This window comes from Theropithecus gelada, chromosome 6, assembly GCF_003255815.1.
Source record: "Theropithecus gelada isolate Dixy chromosome 6, Tgel_1.0, whole genome shotgun sequence".
Taxonomy (NCBI): Eukaryota; Metazoa; Chordata; class Mammalia; order Primates; family Cercopithecidae; genus Theropithecus; species Theropithecus gelada.
In genome coordinates, this window is record NC_037673.1 from 128,680,315 (window position 1) to 128,695,103 (window position 14,789).

The 14,789-nt window shown below is 47.7% G+C and overlaps 2 protein-coding genes across 2 annotated transcripts in view; one reads left to right on the forward strand and one right to left on the reverse strand.

Annotated features, from left to right (window-relative positions):
• Nucleotides 1-11,761, reverse strand: part of P4HA2 (prolyl 4-hydroxylase subunit alpha 2) — a 103,166-nt gene extending 91,405 nt beyond the window's left edge. The window contains exon 1 of the mRNA XM_025386925.1: nucleotides 11,673-11,761. Coding sequence (XP_025242710.1) covers nucleotides 11,673-11,750 — 78 coding nt within the window. The 5' untranslated portion in view covers nucleotides 11,751-11,761. The remainder of the gene's footprint in view (nucleotides 1-11,672) is intronic.
• Nucleotides 10,181-14,789, forward strand: part of SLC22A4 (solute carrier family 22 member 4) — a 53,902-nt gene continuing 49,293 nt past the window's right edge. Inside the window, exon 1 of the mRNA XM_025386936.1 lies at nucleotides 10,181-11,504. Coding sequence (XP_025242721.1) covers nucleotides 11,112-11,504 — 393 coding nt within the window. The 5' untranslated portion in view covers nucleotides 10,181-11,111. The remainder of the gene's footprint in view (nucleotides 11,505-14,789) is intronic.

Genomic DNA, 14,789 nt, shown 5'->3' on the forward strand with positions numbered 1-14,789 from the left:
TCACTGCAAGCTCCGCCTCCCGGGTTTACGCCATTCTCCTGCCTCAGCCTCCCAAGTAGCTGGGACTACAGGCGCCCACCACCTCGCCCGGCTAGTTTTTTGTATTTTTTAGTAGAGACGGGGTTTCACCGGGTTAGCCAGGATGGTCTCGATCTCCTGACCTCGTGATTCGCCCGTCTCGGCCTCCCAAAGTGCTGGGATTACAGGCTTGAGCCACCGCGCCCGGCCTATCTTTTCTTTCTATTCTGGGGCAGGGGACCAATATAATTGACTTGTCAGGCTTACATAGTTTGTATGGCTTGATGTATGTGACCTGGTGTGGAGGGAATCTTTCTAGGTCGCAGTTGTGAGCAGATCTCATGGTCTGAACAGCTGCCAGAACATTTGCATATTGGATAGGGATGTCTGCTGCCTTTGCTATGGGCCACTCTGTGATTGCCCTGGTGGTCGTTTTTATGATGTACACATATGGGAGTTTCCTCGGATGAGCTTGGGCAAATTGCCTGCATGTGAGTGAGTAAGGGCACTCACCTTTTGATTTCCGGGAGGTGGTTTGGGGTTATGTGCATCCATATGGTACATCACAAGATGGATATCCCTTTCCTGTAACCTGATGTGGATGTCTTGCCACATGGACATTCCCCAGAGGAGCCTGCCCCAAACTTGCCAGTTGTCTGTGGCACACTGATTGATCCACATGGTAAGGCCTCTGTATGTAATCCAATTATCTGTGCAAATGATGGATGGCCAGGGCTCGTGGGTGATGAGTATCCAAACTCCCTATAGCATGGCCCATTGACTGCTTTTTCCTAATTCCCATTCTAACCATACGTTGTCAGTGTCCATTTTCACCATGATTGCCAACCATTGGTGTTGGGTGCCTTTGCTAGACCCATCAGTGTATTAGACCCTAGTAGTTATCAATGCGATCCCTTCATATATGGTGGTTGGTCTAGTAGGTAGATTCATTGCCATGTCGGCCCCTTCCACTTGCTCAAAGTGGATGGGTCTGAGCATTTTCTGTGGTGCCTGACTTAGACTAGGACTCATGGACAAGACACCCCCTGTTGTAGATAGGCATGCCACTTCAGCAGAGTGTGTGATTGTATTATCCCAGGGGCGGGCTTGGCTAGAAGGCCCTCCATCTCCCCTTTTATAGGAGTGGCACTTTTTATTGTGATGGTTTGCTTTCTGGTGATGGCCTCCATTTGTTGCAATGCCCTATATACAGCCAGAGTTGTTGCTCCGGGACTATAGAGTGGGATTCTGCCCCCTTCCATAATTGAGACCAAACCTTACAAGGACCATTACTGTTGGTTGCTTTTGCCACAAACACCATTTCATCCCTGTGGTATCTCTAGTGACTTCTAATACAAAAGGGTGCTGTGGCTGTGGGGCACCTAATGCTTGGGCTTCTTTTACCAACATTTTCGCTTTGTCAAATACCTCTTGCTCTATATGTGTCCAGTCCCACTTTGCATCCCTTTTTACTAGGGTGTGTAAAGGCCGGAGGGTTTGTGTTAAATAAGGGATGAATATTTTCCAGTAGCCTAATAAACTGAGGAAAATTATTGTCTGAGGAATAGGCTGCTGTGCTATCTTATCAGTAACAGCTCTGGGTATGTTTCGTGTCTTACCCAGCCAGGTAATTCCTAGGAATTTGATGGCTACACTGGGCCCTTGTATCTTTGGGGGGTTGACGTCCCATTCCCTGTCCTTTAGGCTGTCTAAGATGGTAGGCAGGGCAGTCTCCAGATTTGTAAGAGATTCTGGGGTTAACATTATATTATCGGTATGGTAAAACAGGAAGACTGAGGTAGGCAAAAAAGTCTAGACGGGTCCTGTGCAATCATATCATGAAAGATGGTGGGGCTGCACAGATATTCTTGTGGTAGCACCTGGAAAGTCCATTGTTCACCCTCCCAAATGAAGGCAAACTGCTCCTGTGAATCTTCTGCTAAAGAAATACTTTAAAAGGCATTAGCCAAATTAATCACAGCATGGACATTTCCCAGCTTAAGGATCATTTGCTCTAGCAGTTGAGCAATACTGGGTACATCACTCTGTTTGTGATACAGGTGGCATCTCTCTGTTTAGCTGTTTAGCTCATGGTAGTTTACTGTCATTTTCTTCTTCGCAGGCCACATAGGGCTGTTGTAGGTGCTCTGAACTATTTGTGCCTTATGTAATTCCTGGATTGTTCAGGTGATTTCAAAGCATCCCTGGCAGGTGGTATTGTTTCATGTTAATTGCCTGCCTATACCAGGGCAAGTGTACAGGCATTCAGTTGGCCCATCCCCTTTTTGTTCTTTGATATTTTCTGGACTTGGTCCTTGTTTTGTTTTGTTTTGTTTTGTTTTTTTGAAAGAGTCTCACTCTGTCACCAGCCTGGAGTGCAGTGGCATGATCTCGGCTCACTGCAACCTCTGGCTCCCAGGTTCAAGAGGTTCTCTTGCCTCAGCTTCCCGAGCAGCTGGGACTATAGGCACGCACCACCACGCCCAGCTAATTTTTGTATTTTTAGTAGAGATGGGGGTTCACCATGTTGGCCAGGATGGTCTTGATCTCTTGACCTCGTGATTCGCCCGCCTCAGACTCCCAAAAAGCTGGGATTACAGGCGTGAGCCACCGCACCCGGCCGGTCCTTATTTTTATCTAGCTCGTTACGGTCCACAAATACCTCCCCCATATCATAACCCTTTTCAAATTGGAAATGCCTTAGACATTCATTGAGGACCTAAAATAATTTTAAGATTTTAAACTATACAGAAGTTTAACCTACACACATATATCTCATTTACTCAGTTTATTCATTTTTAGTAGTTTATCTACATTACTTGTGAGAACCAAGAGAGTCAACAAAGCTAATCATCATTGCAAGTTATTTCCCTGTTAACCATTTTCATAGCTTGTGAATATCAGGTGTTCATCTAAACAAGAGCCTTAAAGTCAAACACATGGGGATTCTTGCTGATAACTCAGAAAATTAAGTTGTTTTCATTAAACCAACAATATCAAATTAGTCTTGCTTATCAAAAAAGTCACACAAAGATCATTTTATTTTTGGCTGGGTTTACAATCTTCTAACTTTCATGTAAAACCCTGACATCTTAAAGTATCTAGCAGAGGCAAATATAAAATGTTTTTTATCAGTAGACTCAGACAAAAATGTATGCTGACACTTTTGAAGATATCTTCATTTTTATTTACCAATAATTTAAAAGCCAACTTATTTACCACAGATTGTTGAATTCATGTGAACTTGAAAAGCATTTGGACTTTATACCCATTTATTTATAATTTTATTTGGTAGCATGTTAGGACATATAATACATGCACATATATAATGTATTTAAACATGTGTATACATACATACACAAAGATCTGATACTTTTACTTCAGAACTCTAGCCATGAGACTGTATAATAAATTTGTTATTTTTACAAAAGACTGTTGGACCCAAACCTTTTGACAAAATTGGGACCTGTTATGACTAAACTCTATTTTTCCCAATAGGTAATCCAAGGAAAGCTGTGGATCAAAATTTGGGGTAAAGCAGTTTCCATAGCAGCTTGACTTTTAAAAACCTGTTTTTTCCTTTTTTTTTCCGGTTTCGAATGAGTTTTATTGCTTATATTTTAACTAGAACTGGCTTAATTATATAAGAAAAACAAAATCTCCAAATAACCTTGAATTAGTGTTACCATAAACAGTGAGTTTTATCTCAACACTGGTGGCTTAATAACAGCAGATTCAAAGCATGTGGAAAAGGAAAGAGAAACAGAGAGCATCCGAAGATACTGCTTAACTCTATATATAGTTGCAGGTTAATCATTTGAGCTCTGAATTTTTTGTTTTTGTTATTTGCCCATCAGTTTTAGAACATGCACAAGAATAGGCCATAATATGTAACCTGCTGGTGTCCTAGAAAACCTGGCATGCCTTTGCCCCTCTGCAGGAGTTTTTACCCTTTCTCCATTTCCTGCTCTCATTTCTCAGTAGCTACCCTTATTGCAACAACAGCACATTTATTATCTTTATCATATTTTAATATCTTAGCTTCTTACAATAGGTGATTCAGTTTCTGCCAGTGTTTTCCCAGAGTCCACAGTGGCCCATGAAGGTTGAGCAGTCAGGCAACTCCACCCCACATGCATATTGCCAACCGCCCTAGGATTCTCCCCGCAGATGCGCCTTCCTAATTCATCCGTTGGTTTCTCAGATCCTGCTCATGACGCCAATTGTAATGAGAAAAACCTGGAATTGTATTTTTAAAACCCTTCCCCCAAACTGGGAGGGAGCAAAGAGACCAAGCATGTCTGGGACAAGTTCAGCTTGGCTAGTAGATGAGTTTATTGGGATTTATGCATGAGGCACTCCTGAATGGCAGCGGGACAGCTTTAGAGATCTGTGCCACCTCCCATCTCTAAGCTAATTTTCTGTCTCTTTACCTACAATGTGTGTGTGATGGGACTGTTTCCCTTGGTAGGTTCTCAGCTATTCTCCAGGATGTTTGGGTTCTCAGGGACACCTATTCCTCAGCTAGACACCATGGCCTTGGCCTTCCTTCAGGGAAGGAAGTGGAACTGGCCTTCAGGGTTCAGGCAGTGGACATGTACCCTTAAATAACCTGGCAGGGGACCTGTCACACTGCATAGGTAGTTCTCAACTTGTGGCCCCATTTCTGCCCTAAGGCAGCACAGAGTCTAGCCAAGATGAAAATCGCTGAGGTTGGAGATGAAAACAAAAGGCTTTGGTTGAGATGGTAAAGGAGGCCCTTAAGAGTGGTGGAATCAGTGTAACCAGAAGGCAGTGCTGGAGTCGGCCTCATGAACTAGGGGGTTTCTTCTTGGCATTCCCCTTTTCATTTCGTCAAGTGTTTTACCCAGGTTTGGCGTGGCATAGTTCTGAGCCGGATACATTCCAATCACATTGCCAAAGTAAATTCAAGCAGGAACTGGAGCGTGATGTCAGCAGGGAGGATGAGGAAGGCAGGGAGGGCGCAAAAGGCAGCTGCAGCTCTTCGGGCTGGTCTGAGATTCTGCACTTTTTTTTTTTTTTTTTTTGAGACAGAGTCTTACTTTGTTGCCCAGGCTGGAGCGCAGTGGCGCGATCTTGGCTCATTGCAACCTCCGCCTCCCAGGTTTAAGCAATTATTTGCCTCAGCCTCCCGAGTAGCTAGGATTACAGGTGCACGCCACCATGCCTGGATAATTTTTGTATTTTTAGTAGAGACGGGGTTTCACCATCTTGGCCAGGCTGGTCTTGAACTCCTCACTTCATGATCCACCCACCTCGGCCTCCCAAAGTCCTAGGATTACAGGCGTGAGCCACCGCACCCAGCCTCTGCACTCTTACATTGGCTTCCCTTCTTTCCTGTTTTACTCTCCCCAGTCACTTATTCCTGTTCCTTTGGATCCATTCCCAAATAAATCACATACACAAAAACTCTTGACTCAGGCTTTGCTTTCAGGAGGAAACCTGGGCTAAGACAGTCGACATAAAAGTGGTCCTAGAAGGCAGACCTGCAAGGAAGGGATTCACAGCTGTGATGGCTCTACTTTCTACAACGGAGTCATGGCCCTCATAGGAAACATATGGAACCCTGGAACACAGAATGGGAACATTTGAGTAGATTAATGTGAGAATTTTGAAATCCTGGATTCCCCTCAACCTTCAAGGCCAGTAGAAGCAGCTATCTTTCTCCTGCTATAGGAGACAAGCCTCTCCTTGCCTGGAATCCTGCCAAGACTCCTCCTAAGGCAAGTGGCCCCAAACTGATGCTTATTCTCCTTGATATCCCCTACCTCCCTTCATTGTCTGCAGACCAATAACCAGGGTTAGGTCTCAGCACAGCCTAAGTGGAGAAATACAGTATCTGACTTATAAGCAAATAGCATACACACTGAAAAAATTACAGGACCTATGTTCTGGCAGGAACAGGGATAACAGGGGTATGAGGAGAGGGGTGTAAGAATGTATCAATCTGGGGGCACTCTCATTATTCAGGGATTAACATCCAAGCAAGGATACATAAAACCATTCTGACATGCTTCTGAGACACTTCTTTGAAACTTGGACACAATTACGACCTTCGGAAATGAAGTAGAGACGCCAGAACTTCCTTGGCAGAATACCGAAGGAGTCAGAAGGCTCAGAGGGATAAGCATGTTAGATTGTAGTTATTATGCAAGACCAGAGAACCTACTAGAAGACTACATTCCCATGGGAAGTCCAGAGGCCACTCTTTTCACTGAGGTAACACAACATGTAAAGGTGAGGAATCCTTAGTGTCAGTGGGGATGGTAGGACTCTGGAATTGCAGAGACCAGATGGATAACAATCAACAGAGGCAGGGTAGATATAATAATTACCATAAAACCAAATGGCAACCAGAATGCTTTCACCTATAGGGTCTATCTGTGGCAATAGCTAATAGACCATAGTGTCCCTAGGAGTTAACTAAATTGGCAGATGACTGGGTGTTACATGACTGTAACAACAGCAATCCCCAAAATCAAGAGCTCATGAGCAGAAGGCAGATGCCAGCTGCCATAATGGGAAATAGTATTTCCTCATAAATTTCCTCGATGTAGGCCAGTTCTCAGGCTCAGAGCCTATTGATTTAAGGAATGGTCAAGTCTTTTTATAGAAGAACCGCCCAATGCTGCCAAAAGTAGACAAGATAATTATTTCCCCAATCTTTCCACATGAGGGATCTGTGGCCTTTTATCAGAGTAACTCTGGTCAAGGAGAAGAAAAAGAACCAGACTTTCAAAGGTACAGAGTATGAGCTGGCATCAATGCTGGGGGGAAACACTATCATGGTCCCCCCATGATAGAGGCTCGTGAAAGCCAGGTAAATGGAGTACTCATGCAAACAGATCCAAGAAGTCTGAAGATCCACACTGTGCTAATTTCCTTATCTCTAAGTAAATAACTGGGACAGATACTCTAGCAACTGGCAGTACCCTAACATTTACTCCCTATTTTATTAAGAGCCATTAAGGTAAGAAGGGCCAAATGAAAGCCCCTGACACTTACCCTGACCTTTCTTACTAATTTATTAAATGAGAAGTAAAACCACATCCTGGGTGGCATTGCAGAGATTAATTTCAACATCAAATATTTTCTTCTTAATATCCTTCAGTCAGGAGGATGAAAAACTGTTTGCTTTTATGTGGGAATAATAGCAGTACATATTCACTCTCTTGCCTCTGGGCTATGTTAATTCTCCTCTCTGTCACAACACAGTATCTAGCAACTTTGATTGTCTCAATATTCCATTAAACATCATGGTAGTCCACTGTGTTGATGACCTAATGCTAATTTGACCTAGTAAGCAAGAAGAAGCAAGAACTCTAGATGTCCTAGTAAAGACATGTGCATGCCAAAGGATAGAAGACAAAAATATGAAGATTCAGGGCAATCATATTGTTCAAATTTTTTCTTACCTTTTTGTTCTACAATAAGTTAAATGGATGTAAAAGTAGACAAACTAGTAAAACGAATCCCTAGAACCACTATTCATAGCCCATATTATTTCATCTATATCCTCACCAACTTCTTCTATCCCATATTATTTTGAAACAAATGGGTAAAGTTATCAGGGATCAGTAGTCATACCAGGTTATCCCCTGTAAAGTAAAGGCAAGTTGTTGAGCTCTGTATCCTCCAACACTAAGGCATAGTGCTTGGTGGAGTATTCTTCTGACCCATCTATTGGGTGCCCCTGAAGGCTCTCAGTTTCAGGTGAAAACCAGAGCAGGAGAGAGCTGTACAGTGTGTCCAACTAGAGTACAAGCTTCTCTACCATTTGGTTCATACAATCCATCTGATACAATGGGGCTAGAGGCATACATGATGAATAAGGCTGCGGCGCAGAGTCTCTGACGTGCCCTAATAAAAGAGTTTCAGCACAGATCTCTAAAGTTCTGGAGAAAGGCCATGCAGCAGAGAGTTATTTGACTTTTGAAAAACAGCTGTTTGGCCCCAATAAAAACTGAGAGCCTAGCAATGGGACATCAAGGGTCTATGCAATCAGAGATACCCATTGTAAGCCAGGAATTGTCAGAGTCTATCATGTCATAAGATTAGGCAGGTTTAAGCCAGACATGGTGGCTCACACCTGTAATCCCAGCACTTTGGGAGGAGGCTGAGGCCAGAGAATTACTTGAGCCCAGGAGCCTAGGAGCCCAGGAGGCAACACGGCAAAACCCCATCTCTAAAAAATACAGAAAAAAAAAAAATTAGCTGGGCGTGGTGGTGTTTGCCTATAGTCCCAGCAACCTGGGAGGCTGAAGTAGAAGGATCGCTTGAGCCTAGGGAGGTTGAGGCTGCAGTGAGCTGTGATCTTGCCACTGCACTCCAGCCTGGGTGACAGAGTGAGACCCTCTCAAAAAAAAAAAATAGACTTATCAGCAATCCATCATATAACAGGAATGGTAAATTCAGGATCAGGACTAAGCAGGTCAATAGGGTGCATTTAAGTCAACAAAAGGTGGCTTAGACTCCTATGACACCTACCTCGGCTATCAGCTATACCAACCCTTCTGTCTTAGCTCAGACCTACAGCCTTAGTGGGTAGTTCTCTGTAACCAATTGATGAAGGGAAAAACAGCCCTGACTCACAGACGGATTAGCTTTAGACATTGATAGTAGTTAAAAAAAAAATCGTTTCTCTAACATAGCTTCATTTAGTGGGTAGCCCTAAATAACTTTGAAGGGAAATTCCCCCAGTGGGCTAAGCTGTAAGCAGTATACCTATTCATTCATTTTGTATGGAGGACAAAACAATTCCACATAGAGGTTTACATACTCTTGTGAGCAATGGCAAATAGTTGAGTGGTATCTGTTCAGCACTCACGTATGTACAACCTGGAAGTGCAAGGAGTTGACCAATGGAGACAGAACTAGGAAACAAATACCTCCTCATTCTATATGGCTCTTTAGAAGTCCCCAGTGGGATTAAACCTCAGTAACCCATAGCAATGGGGATTGAGACAAGGCTGAGGGGAGGAAAAAGAGCAAGGCACTTGTCTCTGGTGCAAATTTAAGGAGGCACCAAGAAATTCAGTAACCAAGATTAATTATACTTTAATGCAATATTTTTTAAAATAGAAATTAATGCAAATACCCATGATGAACACAATATCAAAATTTTAAGTAAAGACAGGCTCAGTATTGCTAATTTTCCCTTTATTCTTAGGCTCCACTAGGGCTTCACACAGCACTCTTACTGATCCTGGTCATCACCAATAACCATCTCAATTTCAGTCTATGTGGGCTTTACCTCCCTCCCTGTTCACTCTCCTCCCTAGTCCCTCGCTTCGTTTTATGGTATCACTACTCAAAATAAACTACCTTATGTAAGTTCTTGTCTCCAACTTTGCTCTATTATTTGGGGTAGAGTAGGGAGATGAAACCCAAGCTAAGTAAGATAATGACCATAATATATCATTCGAAGAAGGATACTTGTGAAAATACAGGAGGCTCTATTAATAATTTCACTGGATTAATAGGCATAAATCAGAGCTGTCCTAGCACATCAGGATGTATAGTCTTATTACAGGTAGGAAACTGAGGTTCCAAGGGGGTGGGAAGTCCTCCTAAGAGGAGGGGTCAGAGTGGAAGCTACACAAAAAGAGGCAGAAATGTCCCTCCGCCTCTTAATCGGGGCCTGGAGAAACAAACACACTTGTGCAAAATCTCCGAGAGGTGAGCTCTTCACCCTGTCAGTTTTATCTGCCTCGTGAACCCCAGGGCTCAGGCTCCAGCCTCGGGCTAGCTCACACAACAGCAGACGGGCCTTAGGTCTGGGCCCTGAGCAAAAAAAAAAAAAAAAAGGGAGGCCGTGGTCCCTGCTTTGGTTACCCTGCTGGGTCTGAGCGCCAAATCGGATCTCCTCCTTCTCTTTCCCTCCCTCCCTCCTTCTGTTCCTGGACTGGGGACAGGCCCTTCTGCAAACAAAAGCCTTCCAGTCGGAGAAAGCTCTGGCAACCTGACAAGATAAAGCGCCCTGGGGGCGTGAGGAGAGCAAGGGCTCAAAATCAGAACCCAGCGTGATGACAGTGCCTCCATGACTGTGCTCCCGCAATGGGCAGGCTCCATGTCCTGGCGCCCGCCCGCCCATGGACCCGGCGAGGGCTTCCAGGCTGGGCTCAGCCATTCCGCCGGCGTGCGGGGGAGGAAACTCGCCTCCCGGGCACTCGGTTTTCTCCTGCCCCCGCCCTCCCTCCGGTCCGGGCCCATCTCTGACGTAGTGTAACCTTGCTCATCCCTTCCAGGCTGTGGGCCTGTTTTCCCTGTGCAAGGTGAGGGTCCTGGCTGTCCGGGCGCCGCCAGGGTTGACCGAATTGAGCTCTCCTAGGACTTGTGGGAAATGAGCTCCCTGTCGGCGTGTGCCAGCTGCCTGCGCCGGGAGCCACAGAACAGGGCGCGCTCCTGCAGCTCCGCCGCCCGCAGAAGTTTCCCGGGAACCGACTCCACCGACTCGCCCCTCCGCGACCCCCGCGTGGCCGCCTAAGCTCAGCCTCCAGATTAGAGGAGACCGCGGAGGGAACCCTGCCGGAGTCTGTGCCCGGGGCGACGCGACCCCAGCAGGTTGAGGGCCGACCTCTCCGAGACCTTGCTCTCCGGCCTCGGCTCCTCGCTTGCGCCCGCCCTCCCACGTGGGGCCCAGGTCTGGGAATCAGCGCTCGGGGGTGGCTGGGGACAACCGAGAGCGAGCTTCTCACCCGGCAGGCGGGCGGAATGGCTGAGCCCAGCGTGGAAGCCCCCGTCAGGTCCTTGAGGGCGGGCGGGCGCGCGGAGCACTGGGCGGAGACAGCCGGGAGTCCAGCCCCTTCCCAGCGCCCTCCCCTTCCCAGCGCCGGGCCAGAGATGGGGGTGTGGTCCCAAGTGTACAGTGGCATCAAGCTCCGCTCCCGGAACGCTCCAGCGCCCTCAGCCTGTTTCCCAGGACCGGTCCCCGGCTGCGCGCCCCAATTTCCAACAGCCTGCCTGTCCCCGGGAACGTTCTGACATCCTTGGGGAGCCCCCAGCTACGCGACACTGTCCCGAGAACGCTCTCATCACCCGTAGTTGTAAATTTCCGAGCGGCAGTGGGAAGCATGCGGGACTACGACGAGGCGATCGCCTTCCTGGGCGAGTGGGGACCCTTCCAGCGGCTCATCTTCTTCCTGCTCAGCGCCAGCATCATCCCCAATGGCTTCAATGGTATGTCAGTCGTGTTCCTGGCGGGGACCCCAGAGCACCGCTGCCGGGTGCCTGACGCCGCGAACCTGAGCAGCGCCTGGCGCAACAACAGCGTCCCGCTGCGGCTGCGGGACGGCCGCGAGGTGCTCCACAGCTGCCGCCGCTACCGGCTCGCCACCATCGCCAACTTCTCGGCGCTCGGGCTAGAGCCGGGGCGCGACGTGGACCTGGGACAGCTGGAGCAGGAGAGCTGCCTGGATGGCTGGGAATTCAGCCAAGACGTCTACTGGTCCACCGTCGTGACTGAGGTGGGTGCCAGGCCGAGACCGGGGACCCGGGAGTGCCTGACCCTCCCTCTGCGTCAGCCCCCCTTGAGACTCCCTGCGCACTGCCCGGGTCAGCGCTCCCCTCCCCTTCAAACCTGCTGTTCATACTTCCAGCAGCGGGTGTGCACCCCAAGAAAGAATAGGACTCACATGAAGCGCATTCCTGGGTCGTTTCTGTCCAATAAGGAGGTGATGGAGAAGGGAGTTTGTCACCAACTGTCTTTTCATTTCCGATTTTTCACAACAAATGAAGTTCCCCAAGAACCTAGATGTGGCCTTGGGGGAAGCGCAGCCCCAGGCTACCCAGACTCACTGCTTGAGTCACCTTCCTGCCAGGCATGGGAGGAGGGGTGTGAGGGACCTTGTTACTGGGCAGGGCGGGGCCAAATCTTGTCTGTTCATTGGCCACAGACTTCTGGAGGCATCAGGAGGTGTACTGCTGTACCACATACTTGTGAGGTTTGGGGTCCTGTCCTGAGGCCCCAGTTTCTCTAAGACAGCAGATGACCTCCCGAGGCTCATTGGGTGCAAGGAAACAGAGAAGGCAAAACCCCAGCTGGAAGCCCTGGCACTCAGGGACCTCTCTGAGCACAGGCTCAGTTGGCAGGCAGGGCCTGTAGCCCCTCAGTACGCTGCGTGGTTAGTGGCAGGTTTTCTAAGCTCCAGGAATGAGGATGCACACACACTTCCCTGTTTTTCCTGCTTCACATCTGGTAAGGACCTGGGTCCAGGAAACACCTTCCTCCTGAGGAGAGCATCCTCATGGAGCCATTGCCTGCTATTGGTCAGGCAGGCAGGATTTCCCTGCTGCTAAGTCCCTCCTCCGCCTTGTGCTCCTCCCAAGAAAAACCTGAGTGGCCTCTGCTAGTCCCTTATCCCTTTCCCTCAGCACAGTATAGCAGTCATCAGACATTGTGTCTGGCCTTGTGCTGGGCACTAAGGTGTGGATATCTGGGGTGTGGAGCCTGCCTTCAGATGCCCATGGGGCACGCTGGCTGTGTTACTGAGAAGGCTAACATTAACCCTGGTTAGCAATAGGATTCTAGAACCCAAATTCAAGTCCTGCCTTGCTTGCTATATGACCTGGGATAAATAAATCACCCTCTCTGTGGGACAATAAGCAGAGGAAATACTCTAAGAAGGGGTGATACGATTTTAGCTGAGTCCGAAAATGTGAGCAAGGCCTGTCTAGGCAAGAATATGGGAAATTCAGGGAATGGAATTCTCATACATCAGAGTGGCTGGAACTCCAGGGATGACAGATACAACAGATAAGACTAGAAATGGCCACAGGGGCTAGTTCATAGTGGCCTTCTACATATACTGAAGAGCTGACTTTATTCGGAGGACAGTGAGGAAATAGTAAGCATTCTAAGGCCAGGTTCGTGCTTTTGGAAAGAGCTCACTCTAGCTGCTATGATAAACAAGACCAGTGAGGACGTTGTGAAACTCTCCTCTGCAAGAGAATGGTGGCCAGCCAGGCGTGGTGGCTGTGGAATCTGTGATACCTGTGGGAAGTGGGCTCAGCCCAGGGACTGCCTTTCGACCCCCAGCACTGGCAGCATACCTACCCTGGGCCCTAAGGTGGCCATGCCTCTCTGGCTTTGCTTCCCTAGCAAGGGCTGTAGTGCTTGCCCACTCCCTGCCCACAGCATGGCCTGGGAGCAGCTAAGACTGGGGCCAGCCCATCCCACGTCGATTCCGGAAAGTGTTATCAGTGCCTGTTATGGAGGCTGGGCCCACAAGCGGCAGCCTTCCCTGGCAGCTGGGCTGACCTGTCTGCTTTTCCATTGCTCACTGGTTTTGTTCACTGTAGGGTGTGAGGGGTGGGTATCTGCTGGCCTCCAAGTCCATAGCTACCCATGTTGTGCCCTGTTCACAGGGACCTCTAAGGATGTACATCATCGCACATTCACACGCATGCACCAGGATTTGCTTTTTTCGGCAGCCTCTCCCCTTCCTGGCTTCCTTTTTGAGTGGTGGGAGTAAAATAAAAAGCAACTAGGGGGCGGGCGCAGTGGCTCATGCCTGTAATCCCAGTACTTTGGGAGGCCGAGACGAGCAGATTACTTGAGGTCAGGAGTTTGAGACTAGCCTGGCCAACATGGTGAAATCCTGTCTGTACTAAAAATACAAAAATTAGCTGGGAGTGGTGGTGCACCCCTGTAGTCCCAGCTACTCGGGAGGCTGAGGCAGGAGAATCACTTGAACCTGGGAGGCAGAGGTTGCAGTGAGCTGAGATCGCACCACAGCACTCCAGCCTGGGTGACAGAGCCAGACTCTGTCTCAAAAAAAAAACAACTGGGCTCTGTGGGCTCTGGTGGTTGGGAGGAGGAGGGAAGGTAGCAAGTACCAGGGTGAGCAGGATGGATGAATGGCTCTGCCCAGAGGAGCGGCGGCACACAGAGTTCTGGAGTCAGACTCAATAGAGGGCCAGTTTTGACTCCACTGCCAACCACCTGGCTGACTCCAGGCAGGTTACTTCACTGATGAAAACCTCAGTTTCCATGTCTATAAATCAGGGGTACAAGCAGATGAAAAGAGGCTCAACATCACTCATTGCTATAGGGAAATGCAAATGAAAACCATAATGAGGTACCACTTTGTACCCTTAAAGATAGCTACTACAAAACAAACAAACAAACAAAAAGAAAAAAAAAAAAAAACACCAGAAATCCACTTTGGGAAGCCAAGGCAGGAGGATTGCTTGAGGCCAGGAGTTCAAGACAGCCCTGGGCAACATAGCAAGACCCCATCTCTAAAAAAATATAAAAATAAAAATTAGCCAGGCATGAGGGCATGCGACTGTAGTTCTAGCTTCTCAGGAGGCTGGGGCAGGAGGCTCACCTGGGCCCAAGAGTTCGAAGTTGCAGTGAGCTATGACCATATCTCTGCACTCCAGCCTGGGTGACCCCACCTCTAAAAAAGTGTTGTTGTTGTTGTTGTTTTTAAACACAGAAAATAACAAGTGTTAGTGAGGATGTAGAGAAATTGGAACCCTTGTTCATTCCTAGTGGGAGTGTAAAATGGTGCAGCCACTACGGAAAATAATATGGTGGTCCCTAAAAAAATTAAAAATTGAAAAACTAATTCTGGATATATGTCCAAAATAATGGAAACAGGGCCTCAAAGAGACATTTGTGCACCATGTCTATGGTAGCATTATTCACAATAGTCAAAAGGTGAAAGCAACCCAAGTGTCCTTCCACAGACAAATGGATAAACGTAATGTGGTATATGCGCACAAAGGACAATTATTCAGCTTTA